Source organism: Fusarium tjaetaba (genome assembly GCF_013396195.1).
Source record: "Fusarium tjaetaba strain NRRL 66243 chromosome Unknown NRRL66243_c0000060, whole genome shotgun sequence".
NCBI lineage: Eukaryota > Fungi > Ascomycota > Sordariomycetes > Hypocreales > Nectriaceae > Fusarium > Fusarium tjaetaba.
Genome location: NW_023501256.1, coordinates 171,069 through 188,803, shown reverse-complemented (window position 1 = coordinate 188,803; position 17,735 = coordinate 171,069). Strand labels below are relative to the sequence as shown.

The following is a 17,735-nucleotide window of genomic DNA, read 5'->3' as shown; positions in this document are numbered from 1 at the left end:
GTGGGCGCCATTTTGCAGAGCTGAAGGCCTAGGGCGGGATCGCAGGGCTCACTCAGGTGGAGGTTGTCAGCCTACAGATGAACGGATTCAATTGCTTCACTTAGCGGATGACACCAGAGACTTTGTTTATGAATCAGAGCTTGAAGCTTTTGGTGATGATGTCGGATACTGCCGGTTGGTGCGATGGTAGTCGGAGGCAAAAGAGAGATTGGATATAAAACACCAGACTTGTTACAGAATTCTCAGTCAGACTCTGAAGAAACCAGGATTAATGGAGAGCAAGCGCCTAGGATGAAACAGTGGAGAATGCATCACCAATGAACGATGCTATTGACGGGCAGTGATTATTTCGGGATTACCCCTTGTTCAGGGGTGACAGACAAAATAAGATAGCAAGATCGATTGTGTTACTCAGCGGTAGCGTGTAGACTTGAATCTGTCTCCTGTTCTCCCTCTGAGCCAAAATCATGTTAAGCTCATTTATAGCTAGGCTGCTGCATGTCTCCGGTGTCATTCTATGATCATCCAATTGAATTAAGTGTCGCATGATTAACCAGACTCTTAAAGTGTTTCTGGCTGTTGCAGCTCTGGTTTTGAGCACCTTTATCATGGCATCGCGCACGATCCGAAGGGGCTGTTTCGAAGCTGATCATGACGATGCGAACCTTGGCACTCGGCCAAAACAACCCGAGAAACAGAGTCTCCTACGAAGCCGTCGTGCACTAGGCGTCGCAACTGGAATCAGATTTGCATCTCTTGACCCGACTATTGGACCCTGCATCGCCATCCAAGAGAGCAAAGAGAGCAAAGGGGCTTGCACAATACGGAGTAAGCATGGTGCTTGTACGGAACAGGGCTAAGCTAAGGTAATCTCTAGCCCGCTAAAGGCAGTGAGCGGCGTCCAAGCGCCAGTGCCTTAGCCTCCACCCTCACCCCCAGGCCCGCTAACATTTCAGTGGCTAAGTGCTGCTCTGCCACTGCCACTGCCGCTGCTACTCAACACTTCCACTAATCTCGTCTCGCACTTGGGCTGGGCTCGCATTCCCATTCCTGCCCTGGCTGGGGTCTTCCTTGCCATCTCCCGTCACGTCTCATTTGCACCTGGCCTTGATCCTATTTTTCTGACCTTAACTCTACACCCTCCCTCGTCTCACTCGTCTCTCTTTTTTACTTGCCGTCTTTTCCTTTTTCACCTTTTTCTATCTCGTCAGTAGTTTATCCAAGTCTCGATCATTCGTCTCTTTGATCGTATATCCACAAGCCTTACTCCTTTCTCTTTGCTGCGCGACGAGAAACACTCACTCTAACCAAACCTCTTCCTTGGCAACTCGACTCGATTCGAAAACCGACGAGACCAAAACAATTAATCAAAGACAATCCTCGAAAAACGACCAACCTCTGGCGAAAGGGGGTTAAATTCGTCGAAACCAAAACAGACAACACAACAGAGCTCCAGCTCAGTCATTACAATGAGTGTTAGTTCGCGCCTCCTATCCAATCCTCTCCGCTCCTGTTGATCCCGCTCCAATTTCGAGTGTTTCCCATGCGACATCAATTGAGCTTGTCGCATATCGCGACCTGCTATTTTCTTCGTAAATCTTTTCCATGAATAATATGCTGACATTTGTTATAGTACGGGTATGTTTTGCTCGAGTTACTGCATATAGCTTACTTGGTATGCTTACTGACTCCAACATAGATACGGTGGCCAAAATCCATACGACTCCCCTGACCAGGGCTATGGTGGTAACAATGGCTACGGCAATGGCGGTGGCTACAACAGCCCACCCGCTCAGGGTTATGGAGGTGAGAATTTTGGACTCGAATGGTTGTCCTCTTCCACCACATACTGACATGGCTTGAGGGATAGGTAGCGTTGAGATGGCCCCCCTTGCCCACAACGCCGGCGGCTTTGGCCAAGGCGACCCCAACGCCATTCTCAATGAGTGCCGCGACATCGACCGTGGAATCGACACTGTTGAACAGAACTTGGAACAGCTCCGCATGATCCAACAGCGAACTCTTGACGACGCCGATAGCTCAGGTTCCAGTGCCGCCAGCCGCCAGCTCGACTCGCTTTCCGCGGATACCATGTCTCTCTACCGCGAGCTCACCGAGCGAGTCCGCACCGTCAAGTCTAACCCCGAGGCGAAATCGCCAAAGAACAACCCTCACGTCACCCGCATTGACCGCCGTCTCAAAGCTGCCATCACCCAATACCAGCAGGTCGAGTCGCAATTCCGAAAACGCACACAGGATCAGATGGCCCGCCAGTACCGCATTGTACGCCCAGATGCCTCAGAGCAAGAGATTCAGGCTGCTGTCGAGGACACCACTGGAGGGCAGGTCTTCAGCCAGGCCATGATGCAGAGCGATCGTCAGGGTCGTGCCCGTGCTGCCCTGAGCGCTGTTCAAGACCGTCATAAGGCTCTCATCAAAATCGAGCAGCAGATGGTTGAGCTGGCTCAGTTGTTTCAGGATATGGACACCCTCGTCGTTCAGCAAGAAGCTGCCGTCACCCAAATTGAACAGAAGGGCGAGGAAGTCGTTGAGAACCTCGACAAGGGTAACGAGGAGATTGGTGTGGCCGTCAACACTGCCCGCAAGACACGCAAGAAGAAGTGGATCTGCTTGGGTATCTGTGGTATGTATTCGCAAATCCAACCTGATGTGAGGCTCTCGCTAACTCGTCCAGTTGCTATCATTGTTGTCATTGTCATTATTGTTCTCATCTACATCTTCGTCATCAAGGGACAGAACAACGACAACAAGAAGCGAAGTATCGAGGCAGCCATTGGCAGCTTGCCTGTTATGCACACAGCTGTCCTACCTGCTCGCTTAGCCCGTCGTGTTGCTGCCGACAACACAGTATCTCTGCTCAACAGTGTTGGTGGAGGGCGATTCCATCTACCTCAGCTACCACGGAACTAGGTAGAAGTCGAACGATGAGAGAATGACGACGAGGCGATACTTGGACTCATTGAGGGACATGTACGCATTCTAGAGAGGTGAGCCAGGATCGTGTGGAGGTAAAAGCAGTGTCAGAGCTGTATTTGTGTTTTTGCGTATTCCCATTGGATTTGGAACATAACTGTTGCTATAGCCCGATAGCCCGTCTTTTTTTCTTTATGTTTTACAACCGGGGTTGACTCTGCCACTCTTCTGGCGCTTGATTTCCTTTTCTCTTTGCATTAGTTCGAGGCGTTTATAGTATGAACTTTTAATTACATTTCGCTTCCTCGCTTGTGTTGATGCATCGTCATGTTTTGACTCTGATCAAATATACGATCACTAATTAACAATCTAACACGCTCGATATCCATACGTATCAGGCAAGCCCTATACGCCAAGTTGTAATCACTCATATTCAAAGGTGTCTGGTCTACCTGAAACTGTGATGACCATATTCCTACCAGGTCATCTGTATATATTGTTGATGCCGAAGTTCAAAAGTTTTAATCTTGTAGAATCACAATCTGTAGATGCGTTAGCATGGTGGAAACATTGACAGTATACAACTTACCACTATTAATGGCACGTTTCGGTCTTTACCGATACATAATCTCAAAATCATCAGAGCAAACGGAACTTCTCGAGTGAGTTCCTATCAATCATTCTCTGCCTTCGCTTTCGCCTTCCCCTTGTCATCATCGTAGTCTACCACCGCTTCATCAGGTGCACCATCATAGTCTTCTGCATCGTGAATGTCTTCATCCTGTCCCATTACCAAACGCCTCTTTTCAGCCTCATCAACCACCTTCTTTAGCACTCCCATACGTCTGCGGAACTCTTCCGCTAAAACATCGACGTCCTCCCCTCCTATGGCGCCACTGCCCGAGCTAGGTAGGGACTCAGGTCGCATTTCGACGGGCTCGCGCTCGATGCCCTCAACACGGAGCATTAAAGCGCCAGCACCTCCGTTCTCTTCACCCTCGCTCTGCTGGACAGCTACGCTTGAGTTTGTCACGGCGAAATCGGGCGTTAGACTGGCGGCCCACGATACAGCCCAGCGGTTGGACTCGCCTTCGGGAGCTGGCGCGAGATCTACGACAAGAGGTCGGTGCGACGGGTCTTGAGCAACAGCTGCAAGGATCGAAGGGTCGTCATCGGAGAAGACGTAGTGGACGCGAGGATGCACAGTAGTATTTGTAGTTGAGTTGGTCAGGAGAGTGAACAATGGCTCGAAAGGGGGCATCGTGCTCTCAATAGCTTCATTCTCTTCGTCTGGTGTTTGATTATGGGAAAACTCCAGATCCGGGCCTTGGACAGAAGACTCCGTCGCAGCCTCCGGGGGAGACGGAACCCTATCGGTTCCAGACATCTTGGTAGGATGTTTGTATTGTTGGACTTCTGTAGTGATGAGCAGACGATGTCCAGTCCCGGGGCATCTTTATTCGGCGATGATTTGTCTTTTTACTCTGTTTGTTTGTGTTAAGCTGCCGAGCTCTGTAGGCTGTAGAGCCGTGGGATGACGGAAGGACCTCTTTATCTTATCGCCACGTGGGTACTATCTAATGCACGTCTAACCAGAAGCAACTAGGTAGGTACCTACAATACTTGGGTCGCAACTCTCTTACCGACTTAACCAGGCCTGGTATCAATTGAAATGATTTGATATAGTGATAGCTCTAGGTAATCGTGAATCGCATAGCTAGTGATGATTTTTAAGTGCAAGTAGATCAAGTTTGGTCATTTTTGTGATTTACATTGCTCCCTGTAGGGGTACATAGCCCATCGTGACTCGACATGTGACTGATTTCAAAGAGACTCAGGTTCTGTCCGCCGGAATAAGCTCTCAGCCACAAGTCTCAACTGCAAATAACACATCTAGCTCGCAACTTAGACATTATTAATACCATAATGACTAACCATTTGCTGCAGCATAAAGCTGATGAGAGGAAAACCTAGATGATGACTCTTTGGCCGGCCTTGGAGGCGTATAAGATGCTCCAATCCCTCGGCCAGACTTCTAGGAGACAAATTCAACCTCGAAACGCCACCTCAGTTTGGAATGTCACACCGAAAGTACGCCCTCTGACTCAAGAATCTCCTGCGGATCACTGAAGAGTTATATTGCCAGCATCTATGTCAATGCACTCTGACGTACATCGCTAGCCTCATGGCGCCTCGTTCTTGTCGCCCAAACGGTCACTTTGGAGCCTGAATTCACCGTTGATGTTACAAACACATGCCCTACCGCCTTTGATCCTTTGCATCCTTGAATCAGCTCGGTGCTTGGGCGACTATGGATAGAAAAAGAGGGCCACCGTGTGTCTTGTATCACTATGTAAGGTGATAAGAGGTCAAATGAACTAGGCAATGAGTCATTAAAGTTAGCTTAGGTTTGACGGAAGTCAGGCATCCAGTGCCTTTGTTCCCTGCCCCCAAAAACGCCGTTCCCGTCTATTGTCTATATATATATTCTCCCGATGGCATATTCTTGCCTCTATTTTTGACTCTTTCCAGCAGAATCCCCGGTTTCCTTGCATACCTTCGTAATGTAAACGCTTTTCCATAAATCCAAGGTAGAAAATTGAATCGAATATGATCAAATAACGCCGTTATATGCCCGTCTATCGAAAAATAAAAGCCGTATCACTCCCATATATGCAAAATGCAGGATGTGGTCGAAGGAGCGGTAAAGACTTCAGGACGAATGAAGAGCGCGAAAGCCAGCCGCAACCAAGCTCCTAGACTTGTCCTTGGAATCAGCAGGACCGTTCCAGTAAAAGAGACCCTGCGGAGACATTGTCAGCAATCCAGTGACGAAATTGGACAGGAAGTGGGAGTCGCGGTGTTCTTATGTTCAAGACATGAATGCACAACACCGAGGCCTTCGCACCCATAGTTAGGCTACTCACTCCCAGTCCCTTTTGCTTGCAGAAACCAGCCTTGATCTTAACAGTATCCGGGTTGTCGTACGTCACAAATCCGCCATCTGCCCCGGTGCAGTGTGCTGCAACATGGCGTTTGTCGACAACCTCTTTGCATCCCTTGCGTGGTAGTTGATTGTACTCAAATGTGCCATCTTCCGCACCACCCACGCCCTTGTATTTGTGTCCCACTCCTGTGCAGTGAAGGAAGCTTCGTCCAAAAGTTGGAATACCAAGCAGAATCTTCTTAGGGGGAAACCCCTTGGACATGAGATAAGAAACCCCTGAAGAAGCTGAGGTTTCTTCTTTGTCCATAGCATATAGTTGAGCATGATGTCCAGCCTTTGGAGTCCACGAACCAAAGAAATCGTAGGCCATCAAGTTGATAAAGTCCAAGTATTCGGCGATCTCCATTAGATCAAGGAACTGTAAGATGGACTTGGCTGCAGGAAGTGCAGCGGTGAGTACATAATGCTCCTCTGGTAGATGAATGCGGGCAGCTGCTAGAAGTGCAAGAAAGTCGTAGCCTTGTTGGACATCGCACGGGTATTCCCATGCAACTTGATACCATTTTGTTAGCTTCGCCGTCAGAACTGGAGATCCGTTCCAAGCGCTACGTACTGTCGATTCCATCCAGACCTGATGCCTCAACAAGCCCTTTAGCTGATCTAGCAAAATTGTCACGTAACAGAGTGCTAGATGCCACCAGGGGAAAAATTTCCGAGGAGTTGCCGCCCCCAATTGACAGAACAACTCGAAGATGGGGATGCTTCTGCTTGAGGTGCATGAGAGACCCTAGTCCTCCTTGTACACCGTCAACAGGTGCACCAGCATCCGCCCACTCATCACTTAGCTAGATTCAAATTCCGAGTCAGTACCCCAGATGCCGAAAACGTTTGAAATGAGTCGTGAAAAGAACTTACGAAAACACCGCCGTCGGCTGAAACACTGGCGTAGGCATAGTAAACGTGGTTGATACAGCTGTAGTTGAGCATTCCTGGAGTATCTCCTTGGTATATCCGGTAGTTAGGAAAGTAAACCGCATTTGTGAACATGACATTGGACATGCTCGAAGCAATCCGCGTCTTGCGCGACGAGCTCATGATGAGGGATTTGAGAAACCAGGTGAATTCCAAAGAAAATGGACGAGGCAAGTGCCAAAAACGAGAGAAAAATAAATACGAACGGGAGTGTTGTTTAATAACCCGACCTGCAAGAGTCTAGATGAACTAACTGGTGTCAAAATCTTGAAGGAAATAAGAGCTCATATGTCGGTCAACAACGTTAGGTACCAAGGACTGCCGATGAGAGTCATGACTGACTGCGACAGAGAAGGATCAAGGCTATATAATACTCAACACCAGTCGCAGCCAGCTAATAGAGGGCCGGCCATCTAGGTGATGCCCGGAGAGCAGGGACTAGCATCCAAATTACGGAGGGTCCTGGATTCGGTAGAACCATGATACATGACATAATTGCGGGGAGGCATTGGAAGAAACACAAGAGTGTTGCTGGTTGTCAGAGCTGAGGAAGCTGTGGCTTCTTGGGAGACCGTGAAATTGGTCCCGTTTGTTGTTAGCCCGGCTTTTCGATGCTTTGACCACGCCAATTCGGGCCTTGTTAAGAAGGTGTAATCTATGCCTCATGAAATGACGGATGCTTTGCTTGGCAGCCCAACTTCGAATGGAGTTGGAGATCCGGGGCGAGAATACTCTTTTCCTCTTCGAGCGCAGGCCGTACAAGACCCTGAGCTGTTGGGGCCGTCCAGTAGATGTTTCCAACCATTAGATGAGCTTCCATCTCTGCTATGAAAATGGAGATGATGAAGCATTGACGTTGCGGCCTCTCCGAGCCATTAAATGGCCCTGCCATGATTTGCGAAGGTGAAACACGTTGACATGCAGGCCCGCAAATGAGACACGTCTCCAATACCTAAAAACAGCATAGCGAGGCGTTGTCAGGTTTTCAAGATGAGCCGCGATGCGATCCGAGGTGTCATATGTATGCCTCGGGCAAACAAAAGGCAATGCTGAACAGGGCCCGGCTTCCAATCAATAGTTGCAGGATCAAGGCGAGCTCATCGCTCTGTTTGAAAAGCAGCATTGTTGTCCAAGGGATGAAACTGTCTCAGCCAGGAAGCACGCACGCAGCAGCATTGTTCTTGATGTCGCAACGTCCATTTTGGCGACCGGGACAATCCAGGCACAACGTCTTTGGACGAGGGTTGTACAAGAAGCGCCGAGTCATAACACAACTTCCCGATAAACGTGTTCAACAACCGTGCGGCTCCATTAATTCGCCCTGCCATCAAACTTCTGGAAGGTCGACGGACGTTTGGAACGCGCTACCACAGATGGTGAGATTGGTTCCATAATAAAAACCGCCCGGGGACGACGATGAGGTTTGGGCGCAATATTGAGTGGGCCAAACACTCTGACTTCCACTGTTAGCTTGCCCTTGTCATACAGTTGAGCCAGGGCCGGGTGCTTTTACCGTCTCTGACAAGTGATTTTGGCCTTGCCAATGCATCAATCCCCAGCTTCGAGGCTGAGGCAAGCACAACAACCTGAATCTGTCATTGCATGGATATATGTGCATAGGTAGGGACTAATGTACCTAAGTGCTAGCGAGCACTTACGTATAACGGTGGTAGTCTGGGGCACCAGAGTCCTTCTGGGAAGGGTATGAATGTTAGCGCCGTTTCTACGGATTAGAAGCCGTGCTCTAAAATGGAATTCGACGATGGTCCCACTGACTTTAATGATTTATACATTGGCATAGACCTTGAGACTTCAGGTGCCCATAGGCTACTGAATTCCCCGAGAAAAGTACCAGAAGGCATCCCATTGACATGGCTGGTCGTCTGAATGTTCTTCGACTGGACTTTATCAGGGCATATCTGTATTACCTGAATAGATTAGCTTCCGCTTCGATAAGATGGCATAAGATCTGTTAGATTGACCTACCAATAAGTCATGGTATTGATTGCTGCTACTAAATACGGCGTTGAGTGGGCATAAACTCTGTCCCAATATGGTATCGGGCTATGCAAGTCTGATTGCTTGGCACCTGAGATAGAGCCAAGAAACACACATGTATGGGTGTATCCTCATTGAAATGCATTTGCGTATCTGTTGTGCCTTCTGACTACGTTAGTATTGTACGATACCCGAAAGGTAATCCCCGGTGGTTAGTGTGGAAACATCCATGGCTGACGCAGATGCCACTTATTAGTGAAGAGCGAAAAAGCAAGTGTTGGTTCAACATGTGAGACCAACAAGTGATCGGCAATGTGGTGGAGAACTGGGGCGGGCAAGACTGCTTCGTACATACATGTGTAAGGCAACCTTGCCCAACAGTAAGCGACGAGAGAGACAGTCTGTACTCCATACACCCATGTCGAATCCTACCTGATCAACCAATGTTGGCTTGAGGTCTTTCAAACGACGGTGTTGGGCATTGTTTGCATCTTCAACGAAGCTTAGATATCATGGCCACAATCAACTTCGTTTTTTACTCACCATCAATGGAATGTAATATGACCAACTGACTTGAATTTTGTCTCAGTTTTAGGTTCATTGAGGGGCCTCTTCGCCTTACTTCGGCACAGCGCCCGATGGGAAGCAAACAAACGCAGTTGGTCCCCCCTTCTTCGCAATCCGGACCAACAGTCGAATCGCATATTGTTGTTATGCGCCATCCGCATAGCTTATCACCAACAACTCGCACAAGCATGTAGGCTGTAGCGAAACATACCACACGAGGCGTATCTCACCAATGTTGAGAGGTGAAGTCCTGCGAGAAGGAGGGGTCACCATCACGGTAGCAAACGTGCAGATGACCTCCCGCATATATTGATAATACTGAAGCCAGAAATTATCATCCCTTGTGTACTTGGCTGGTTTCACAGAGATGATCAATGTGGCGCAACCGTAGTAGAGCATCGCAACAGATGATAAACAGTGCCGAGTCCCTATTCTGTATAGCTGTGTTGTCTTCCGTTCAATTTCTTTCCGCCAGTTCACAGCCAAGATGCCAGAGACTGATAGTCACTCTTTCTCGATCATTTCCGAGCCAGGGATTGAAACAATATACACCCCAACGGACCAAGACACGGATGAATTTGAGCTTGTGTTTGACGATGCTCGTTCTGAATGCTTGCAACAGGACAATGAGTCAAGCTGTTGCACTTCATTAGCAGCCAGCATATTCGACTATGAGCACTCTCACGGCCGACGTTATCACGCCTATTTGGCTGGCAGATATCCGCTACCCAATGACGAAGGCGAGCAGTGTCGCGAGCTAGCTGAACATTTCCTGATGCAGCAGCTTCTGGTATGTCAAGGTTCTTGGGCAACAGCGATTAGAGTCAAAGCAACAGCTAACCATCCGGTTGATGCAGGATGGTAAATTCTTTCTGTCTGAACTTGACAACGAAGCGGAAAAGATAATCGATCTCGGGACAGGAAATGGTGAGTGACAAGTACATGTTTGGCTGTTTTGTACTTACAATTTGCAGGGGCATGGGTGATAGACGGTAAGCTTATATGGAAATATTCCAGCTGCCTTTCTAACAAGACCCAGTGGCCGATGAGTATCACAAGGCTAGTGTGATAGGAACCGATCTATCACCCATTCAGCCTAAATCAATGCCTCCGAATGCATCCATGTTTGTTGAAGACTGCGAGGACCCCAACTGGGCCAATGGTAAGGACTTTGATATGGTACATCTCAGGGGAATGGTCGGATTTCTTCTCGACCTGGACACTATGGTTGCTAATGCCCACGAGTGAGTCGAATGCCTCATATGTGATGTCCAGCTAATAAAGAGAAGACATCTGAAGGAGGGCGGATGGATCGAGTTTCAAGATTTTGACTACACAGTTCGCTGCGATGATGGCACTATGCAGACAGAGGATCCGTTGCGAGTTTTCTTCGACACATGCGCTCAGGGGATACGAAAATACGGCTGTACCAACTTTGGTAAGAAAGACGTTCGGAAAAGTCTCATAGCCGCTGGCTTCACTGAAGTTCAGGCGGTCAGTGAGAAAGTGCCTATCTCATGCTGGTCACAGGACGAAGGAGTGAGAGACTTGGGGAAGTTGATGGAAGCCAACATCATGGATCTGATTGATTCGATGGCTATCAAGCCGTTGAAAGCCCTGGGGATACCAGAAGAGAAGCGAAAAGAGATGGTGTCTCAGGCTTATAAGAGCCTAATGAACGAGAAAGCTCACCGATACATGAACTGTCGTATCGTTTATGGCCAGAAGTATAGGGAACAAGGCTCTGTGGCGAGTCTTGGTTCTGATTCGTGATTTCTCTCGAATTTTATGGTTACTGAGGCAGAAAGACCTTCATGGTCAGCATTTGAGGATGGAAGACAAGATGGAGGTTCAGTAGGTGCCTGGTTCCTGCTGTGTCTTGCCAAAACACCTGTGATGGCGATGACAAGAATTTACCACGGAAGTAAGCACTTCCCATCCTTCGCTAAGAGATCTTAAACAGTTTAAATAATATAAGAATGTCATGATAAACAAATAATATCTTAAAATGGGCGTATGAGGATAGCGAAGCTCAAGTCCACAAGTTCAAGGGACTGGAAGCTTGTGTGGAGTGACGTTGGCATGGCGGCGATCCTAGTCGCTGACAAACCTCGATCGCCGCACTGTACCTGCAGCTCTGGAAAATGTTAGCGACCAAAGCTTTGGCCTAAATCTTGACCTTGACATCAACAGAGCAACTAGTTATTACAGCGCGCACAAAGCAGCATCCACAACCACCCGAGGCGGAATCCTGAAAGAACATTACTAGCAATAAATCAACTACTCCATCCTCTGTAGGCGATCAGCCTGCGCCATTCTCGCACACCATGCCCGGCGCCGTCGAATCTCCTGCCGCCGCCATTCTCAACCACTCTGCCACGCCCTACAACTTCCGCTTCTCGCCATTTCTTCGACAAACGTATCAGGTCGGCCTGTCTCCCGACCGGCCTATATGCAAAGCTTTCCAGTCGGGCCACTGCCCCAACGGCACACGATGTCCTGAACGACACGTCTCTGATTCTAAGACGTCACAGCCGAGTGGTGGTCTCAACTCGCTCGTGTGTAAACATTGGCTGCGTGGCTTGTGCAAAAAAGGCGAGCATTGCGAGTTCCTCCACGAGTACAATCTTCGAAAGATGCCTGAGTGTAATTTCTTCATGCGAAACGGGTATTGCTCGAACGGGGACGAATGCCTATACCTGCACATCGACCCCCAAAGTCGGCTGCCACCCTGCCCTCACTACGATATGGGGTTCTGCCCCCTCGGACCCAACTGTTCAAAGAAGCACGTGCGTAGGAAGCTCTGTGTTTTCTACCTGGCGGGTTTCTGTCCCGATGGACCTGAATGCAAGGAAGGCGCCCACCCCAAGTGGTCAAAGGATCTGGAGAAGCCAACCCTCAAGTCAGAAGAGAAGAAAGAAGACGACATTCGGATGGATTCTGCGCATGATGATATGGATAGGTCACGCGACCAACAGAGAGATAGAGATCGGGATGACGGGGGCAGACATAGAGGAGGCCATGGTGGTCATGGTGGCCGAGGCAAATGGCGAGGAAGAGGCCGTTACCGTGGAAGAGGTCACTAAGTAACATATTTACTTGTTGTTGTACTTTTACTCAGTTGATGATGATACCCACACGATTCCCATGTCGAGAACTTGTTGTGACTGTGAACCTCAAAGCAATGGTCGAAAGTAAGGCAACTGGATTTGTATTTTTCCAACGGCCGCAGTGTTAAAATCATTCAAGAGTTGGAGTCGTGACGGCGTCTATATGTAACAAAATCGAACGTTTTACATGTCCCATCATAATGCGTGTTATGCAGATCCAATTTACATCGGACATCCAGCATAAATTTCAATCTTCATCGCTCAAGCGGTCTCAGATGCCTGGGGAGTCCACATAGCTCCCTCATTGTCAGCATGCCAGACGTTAGCATCTGATGGGACGGCGACAAATTCGGTTGATTCTCCTTCGCCCTTCTCGCTCTCGTCGTCCTCGTCACTGCTTTCTGAACCTTCATAGGAGCTTGTCTTCCAAGTGGAGAGCTCGTCAACTCGGCGGATGCCCATCATCCATGAGACGAGACCTCGGGGGGCCCACCGTCCAACGAAGCCATACACGCTGGCACCGAGGCCAACTCGTACGGTATCAGCAGTGATCGAGCCATCAATCACATCAAAAACAGAGTTGTGGAGGCGTCGAAGCGAGCTTCCCTTCAGTCCACGGATACGACCTCCGGAGATGGCAGAGCTAGTTTGTGCGACAAAGTTTCGAGCATACACGTGTCGGGCGCCCTCAGGCCAGACAAGAGGAGACTCAGGATTTCCTGCGGTGACGAGGCCTTGGTTGGGACCGCCACGAGTCGGGACGAAACTGGAGAAGTCGAACGTGCCGAGCTGCATGTGGGTCACCGGAATATCGAGGGGTCTAAGTTCGGCGGTGAGGACTTCCGTGAAAGCGGACAGGGCCGAGCAAACGGTAGCCTCAGGCGCATGAAATGGGGGGTTGATTGAAGAAATGATAGAGGGAGTAAAGACAAGAACCTTGGGAGGAATCCATTTTTCTCCGATGGGGTTCAAGCGGGATGTGAGTAGTGGTAGGAAAGCCTGGATTGTAAGGATGGGCTGGAGGAGGTGGGTATTGAAAAGGTCGGCAAAGCTGGATGGTGGGATTGTTGCGATAGGAGACGTCTGGTAGTGGAGGCTCGGGATCAGGATAACGGATTTCAGAGTGAGCTGGTTGGGCTTCATTCCAGGGCCAGGAGCTTGAGGTGACTGGAGGAAGTGGGCAAAATGTTCGATGGCAGAGCCAGCGTTAGGAGGCTAGGGAAATGTCAGATTAGTCACACAAAAGCCCATATGGCAAACTCACATCAGTGGTATCAATGCTCAGAGGTCGAACATCGGGCCGCTTCATAGCCTGAACCATGGACTCGTCTTCTGCGGCGTTGCAAACGATGAAGACGATAAAACCCCGTCTCTCCATGTCCAAAGACAAAGACCTTGTCAAAGGAAGAGATGGAGATCCGGCGATAACGACGACATCAGTGCGCCCGCCATTTCGTGCCCTTCTCGCTCGTCTTGTTTTTCTCATTGAGCGACTTTCATAGTATCCTTTATAAACGACGGTCCCGCAGGTCAAGACAATCATTCCAGTCAAGATTTTGTGCTCGACAATCCAGTTCTGGAGCCTTTCGAAGCGCCCCAAAGAAACGACTGCCACCACTTCTTTCACCGCAGGCTTAGGCCTGACAGACTCTGGCACCCATTCCGAGGTGGACAGAGTCTCTCTGACAACTACAGCGGCGCGGTCGACATTCTTATCAATGAATTCGGAAGCAACGTCGGCGTATTGGCGAACCTGGCTCGAGAGCTACAGCACAATAAGTAAAATGTCTTGGGTGACAAGAGCCGCATGTCTTACCGTGTCCAACAGCTGCTGCGGATCGACCGACATGATGGTGGTTGGTGAAAGAGAGAAGATTGTTACAGGCTCTTCTCATATGACGGTGACCTTCATGCTAGTGGAGAACTAGGGACAAAAGCTTCTGATACCCAACCTCTTTTCCACGCACGGGCCATCCGATCTCCACGCCGGAGCACGGGGCTTAGTCATTGATCGTGACCTACCCGAGGTCGGGTATCTAGACGAAGGTAGATCATACTGGGATTGAGGGTTCTTGTGAGTGAATTAGGGATTAACCATGGCCTGCTTCACATGGACTAGACAGTGTGTTCTTGCTGACTATCGACTTTTTTCTTTCTAGTTTGTTAGTTATGTAGCCAAGAACCATCCTCATCAAGACTCGTATCCGTATATCAATGTTAGAATGCAAAATGCAACAGTATGAATGCTTTCAGTATTCTTATTCCCTTTTCGAAATCACCATAGTTTACATAATATCTACAAAAAGTATTCCAACGCTCATGATGATATGACAAACGAGGTATATCATAAATACATATGAAGTCTACCCTACCCAGAAGAGTTTGCCAGATAGCCCAGGAACGATAAAATTATTTTGACTTATAAAAGTTTGCTCCTCAGTGTTATCTAACAGGTCAAGTGATAACCCAGTGAACTATCAGACCGGCTAAAAAACTTTGATCCTACAAGTCCAAAGCATCTCATCGATCTACATGCCCAGTTGGCCTCCTGGAATGTCGACACTGAATACAAGGTTCATTAGTAAAGTAATCTTGCCATGATTCCTTTAATACAAACTCTTTGACGAGCATCTACCGTATCCATAAGTTCCAAGGCTATGTGTCAATGCTTGCCTGAACTTACACGGCCCGGATAAGATTAACATCACAGCACATTCCAATTACATCTTACATCAACAAAGAATAGTTACGTCTCCTGTCTTATGCCTAGCGGTGGTGCATATCTAGTATCAAATGAGAGAACTGCAAGTTACTATCTATGTGATATGCTCCACAGGCTTCGGAGGTGCAACTCCTATCAACCACTTACAATTATGCAGTGCAGGTAACCACAGGAACTTCGAGACAACAGAAGAGCTAAAACAATAAAGACGAGATTTGGTTTTTAAGTCAGACTCAAAGACGACCGTTCGTTGTCAAGAATGCTTCGATACTCGGAAAAAGCCTCCTTTTCATCGTCCTTCTTACATTTGTATTCTGACAGTGTTCCACTTATAGGTTGGTGCTAATTCCCCAGACTGGAGATAAATATCAGTGGAGTTGATGCGGGGATTTTGATCGGTTATCAGCGGGTCCTTTAATCAGGAAGCTCACTAAAGAGTGCTGTCTATTGTTCTGTCTCGTGACCATATTTCGTCCTTGTAACACCCTATACCACTGAGCTCGTCTCTATTAACATGGAACGAGCCCTCCTTGTATTTATTCAATTTGGCTCAAAACTTACTGGAACGGATTGCTTGATATTTCTTAACGGACTGTGACCGTTATGGGTCTCTCAAACTACCTACAGCATCGCCGAGCTGGGTAGGGCCCCTTCACGATTGCTAGTGTCTCGATACAGCTCAAGAGTGCTCACTCGAATAACATTTCTTACTAACAGTATTGAAGCCAGTTCAAACAAAAAGAGCGAACATCTCGCATCAAGGGACTGGCATCATACCATGTTTCTTTCACTGTCTTGGGTCGAGAGATCGTGAATTAGCCAATTGAAGAACTGGTCCAAACTGTCCAAAGAGACTCAAGCAAGGCTTTAGATATTCTTGATACGTATGGTAAGGTTGCTTTCAGGGCACACGAAAGAACGAACTGTGTAACAGAAGTCCTGCTTTCTTCGACTGAGCAATGGCTCACCGATGGCTCTCTCAATCTCAAAGGGCCTCTGGCTGGTATAGCTGTCAGCCTGAAAGACACGGTTGAATTGGAAGGATACGGGAGCACCGTAGGTATGAGCGCACATGCTGGGAAATCCTTGCACATGATGGAGTATTGTCAGAATACTCAAAGACGCCGGGGCTGTTCCGTATGCCAAGACCAACGTTCCCATCACACTCCTTAGTTTCGAGTCATCTAATGACATATGGGGCGAGACATCGAGTCCATACAACAAAAGCTACACGGCCGGTGGTTCAACAGGAGGTGAAGGTACCTTGCTGGCATTGGGAGGCCGAGTTAGTATTGGAAGTGATGTTGCGGGAAGTGTTCACTGCCCAGCTCACTTCTCTGGCTGCTATGCACTTAAATGCTCAACTGGAAGATAGCTTAAGACAGGTGTGGTAACAAGCATGCCAGGGCAGGATGATGTTCCTGCAGTGTACAGTCCCATGGCGCGTACACTCAACGACCTGTCCTATTTCACTCGATCGATCATCCGGATGAAGCCTTGGACTTATGACTATTCTTGTACTTGGAGAACCGATATCGAGAAAGATTTCTGCAAGAAGAGAAAGTTGCGGGTCGGAATCCTTCGAACAGACGGCGTCGTAGATCCCAGTCTCGCTTGCCGAAGAGCATTAGAGATGGCCGAATCTGCTCTCCGAAACGCAGGTCATGAGATCGTGGAGATTGACCCTCCTTCTCCTTATAAGCTCTTTGTCTAGCCTCAATCCTTTCCTGCAGCGACGGCCTCCAGACTTCAAATCCTTCTTTCGTTGGGGAGAGGGGAACGATCAAGGTGCTGCCCAAATGAGTTTCTGTTTCAGCCCCCCTCGACCAGTGAAGTACTTGCACTACCTCTCGGTCAAGTATGTTCGAGGATGCGTCGTATGGGCCGGACTCTTGCAGAATTGGCATCCTCAATCGGGATACGAGATCTGGCAACTCAATGCCGAGCGCGAGCTTTACAAGAGGAGGTGGTTTGAGTGGTGGGATAACTTCGACATTGACTGTTTGATCACCCCTCCTAATGCTACTCCAGTTGTTCCTCATAGGGGCATGCATAATGCATGTAGTAGCTGTGGCTACACCTTCATGTTCAACCTGGTAAGTTCATGGATAGGGGGAACTAAGATAACAAAACTGATCTGGGATAGCTCGACTATACCGCTGGCGTCTTGCCCGTGACACATGTCGAGAAGACAAGGGATCAACTGCCAGGAGGTTTTAGCCTCAAGAGTCTCAACGGCATTGCGCAGGGTGCATATGAACTATATGATGCGAACGCTATGCATGGATTACCCGTGGGTGTTCAAGTAATTGGCCGCCGGTTGGAAGAAGAGAACGTACTAGCAATTATGAAGAGAATTGAGGAGGCTATGGGTGACAATACTTTTCCTTTGCTAGATATAGATTAGAACCAAACCTGTCAGATACGCCTTTGCTATTCTCCTTCCTATTCAAAAATCCGTTTATAATAACACACTAAATCAGCT

The 17,735-nt window shown here is 48.5% G+C and overlaps 7 protein-coding genes across 7 annotated transcripts; 4 read left to right on the top strand and 3 right to left on the bottom strand.

Moving 5' to 3' along the window:
• Window positions 1–608: 608 nt before the first annotated feature.
• FTJAE_2995 (syntaxin 1B 2 3) lies at window positions 609–2,931 on the top strand (the record flags this gene model as incomplete). The annotated part of the gene is made up of 5 exons (XM_037349244.1): window positions 609–828; window positions 1,481–1,592; window positions 1,700–1,806; window positions 1,871–2,644; window positions 2,696–2,931. The coding sequence occupies 5 exons, from the start codon at window positions 609–611 to the stop codon at window positions 2,929–2,931; spliced, it is 1,449 nt and encodes a 482-aa protein (XP_037209908.1).
• A 676-nt stretch (window positions 2,932–3,607) lies between these two features.
• On the bottom strand, window positions 3,608–4,321 carry FTJAE_2994 (uncharacterized protein; the record flags this gene model as incomplete). Its single annotated transcript, XM_037349243.1, has 1 exon — window positions 3,608–4,321. One exon carries the CDS (start codon window positions 4,319–4,321, stop codon window positions 3,608–3,610), a length of 714 nt encoding a protein of 237 aa, XP_037209907.1.
• A 1,326-nt stretch (window positions 4,322–5,647) lies between these two features.
• FTJAE_2993 (chitinase) lies at window positions 5,648–6,976 on the bottom strand (the record flags this gene model as incomplete). The annotated part of the gene is made up of 4 exons (XM_037349242.1): window positions 5,648–5,737; window positions 5,862–6,433; window positions 6,495–6,726; window positions 6,797–6,976. 4 exons carry the CDS (start codon window positions 6,974–6,976, stop codon window positions 5,648–5,650), a joined length of 1,074 nt encoding a protein of 357 aa, XP_037209906.1.
• A 2,929-nt stretch (window positions 6,977–9,905) lies between these two features.
• Window positions 9,906–11,191, top strand: FTJAE_2992 (methyltransferase; the record flags this gene model as incomplete). The annotated part of the gene is made up of 5 exons (XM_037349241.1): window positions 9,906–10,208; window positions 10,255–10,345; window positions 10,393–10,410; window positions 10,458–10,662; window positions 10,708–11,191. The coding sequence occupies 5 exons, from the start codon at window positions 9,906–9,908 to the stop codon at window positions 11,189–11,191; spliced, it is 1,101 nt and encodes a 366-aa protein (XP_037209905.1).
• Window positions 11,192–11,745: 554 nt separating this feature from the next.
• On the top strand, window positions 11,746–12,504 carry FTJAE_2991 (3' processing complex; the record flags this gene model as incomplete). The annotated part of the gene is made up of 1 exon (XM_037349240.1): window positions 11,746–12,504. One exon carries the CDS (start codon window positions 11,746–11,748, stop codon window positions 12,502–12,504), a length of 759 nt encoding a protein of 252 aa, XP_037209904.1.
• Window positions 12,505–12,789: 285 nt separating this feature from the next.
• FTJAE_2990 (DUF1776-domain protein) lies at window positions 12,790–14,377 on the bottom strand (the record flags this gene model as incomplete). Its single annotated transcript, XM_037349239.1, has 3 exons — window positions 12,790–13,743; window positions 13,793–14,293; window positions 14,345–14,377. 3 exons carry the CDS (start codon window positions 14,375–14,377, stop codon window positions 12,790–12,792), a joined length of 1,488 nt encoding a protein of 495 aa, XP_037209903.1.
• A 2,672-nt stretch (window positions 14,378–17,049) lies between these two features.
• On the top strand, window positions 17,050–17,657 carry FTJAE_2989 (amidase (acetamidase); the record flags this gene model as incomplete). Its single annotated transcript, XM_037349237.1, has 2 exons — window positions 17,050–17,346; window positions 17,397–17,657. 2 exons carry the CDS (start codon window positions 17,050–17,052, stop codon window positions 17,655–17,657), a joined length of 558 nt encoding a protein of 185 aa, XP_037209902.1.
• Window positions 17,658–17,735: the final 78 nt, after the last annotated feature.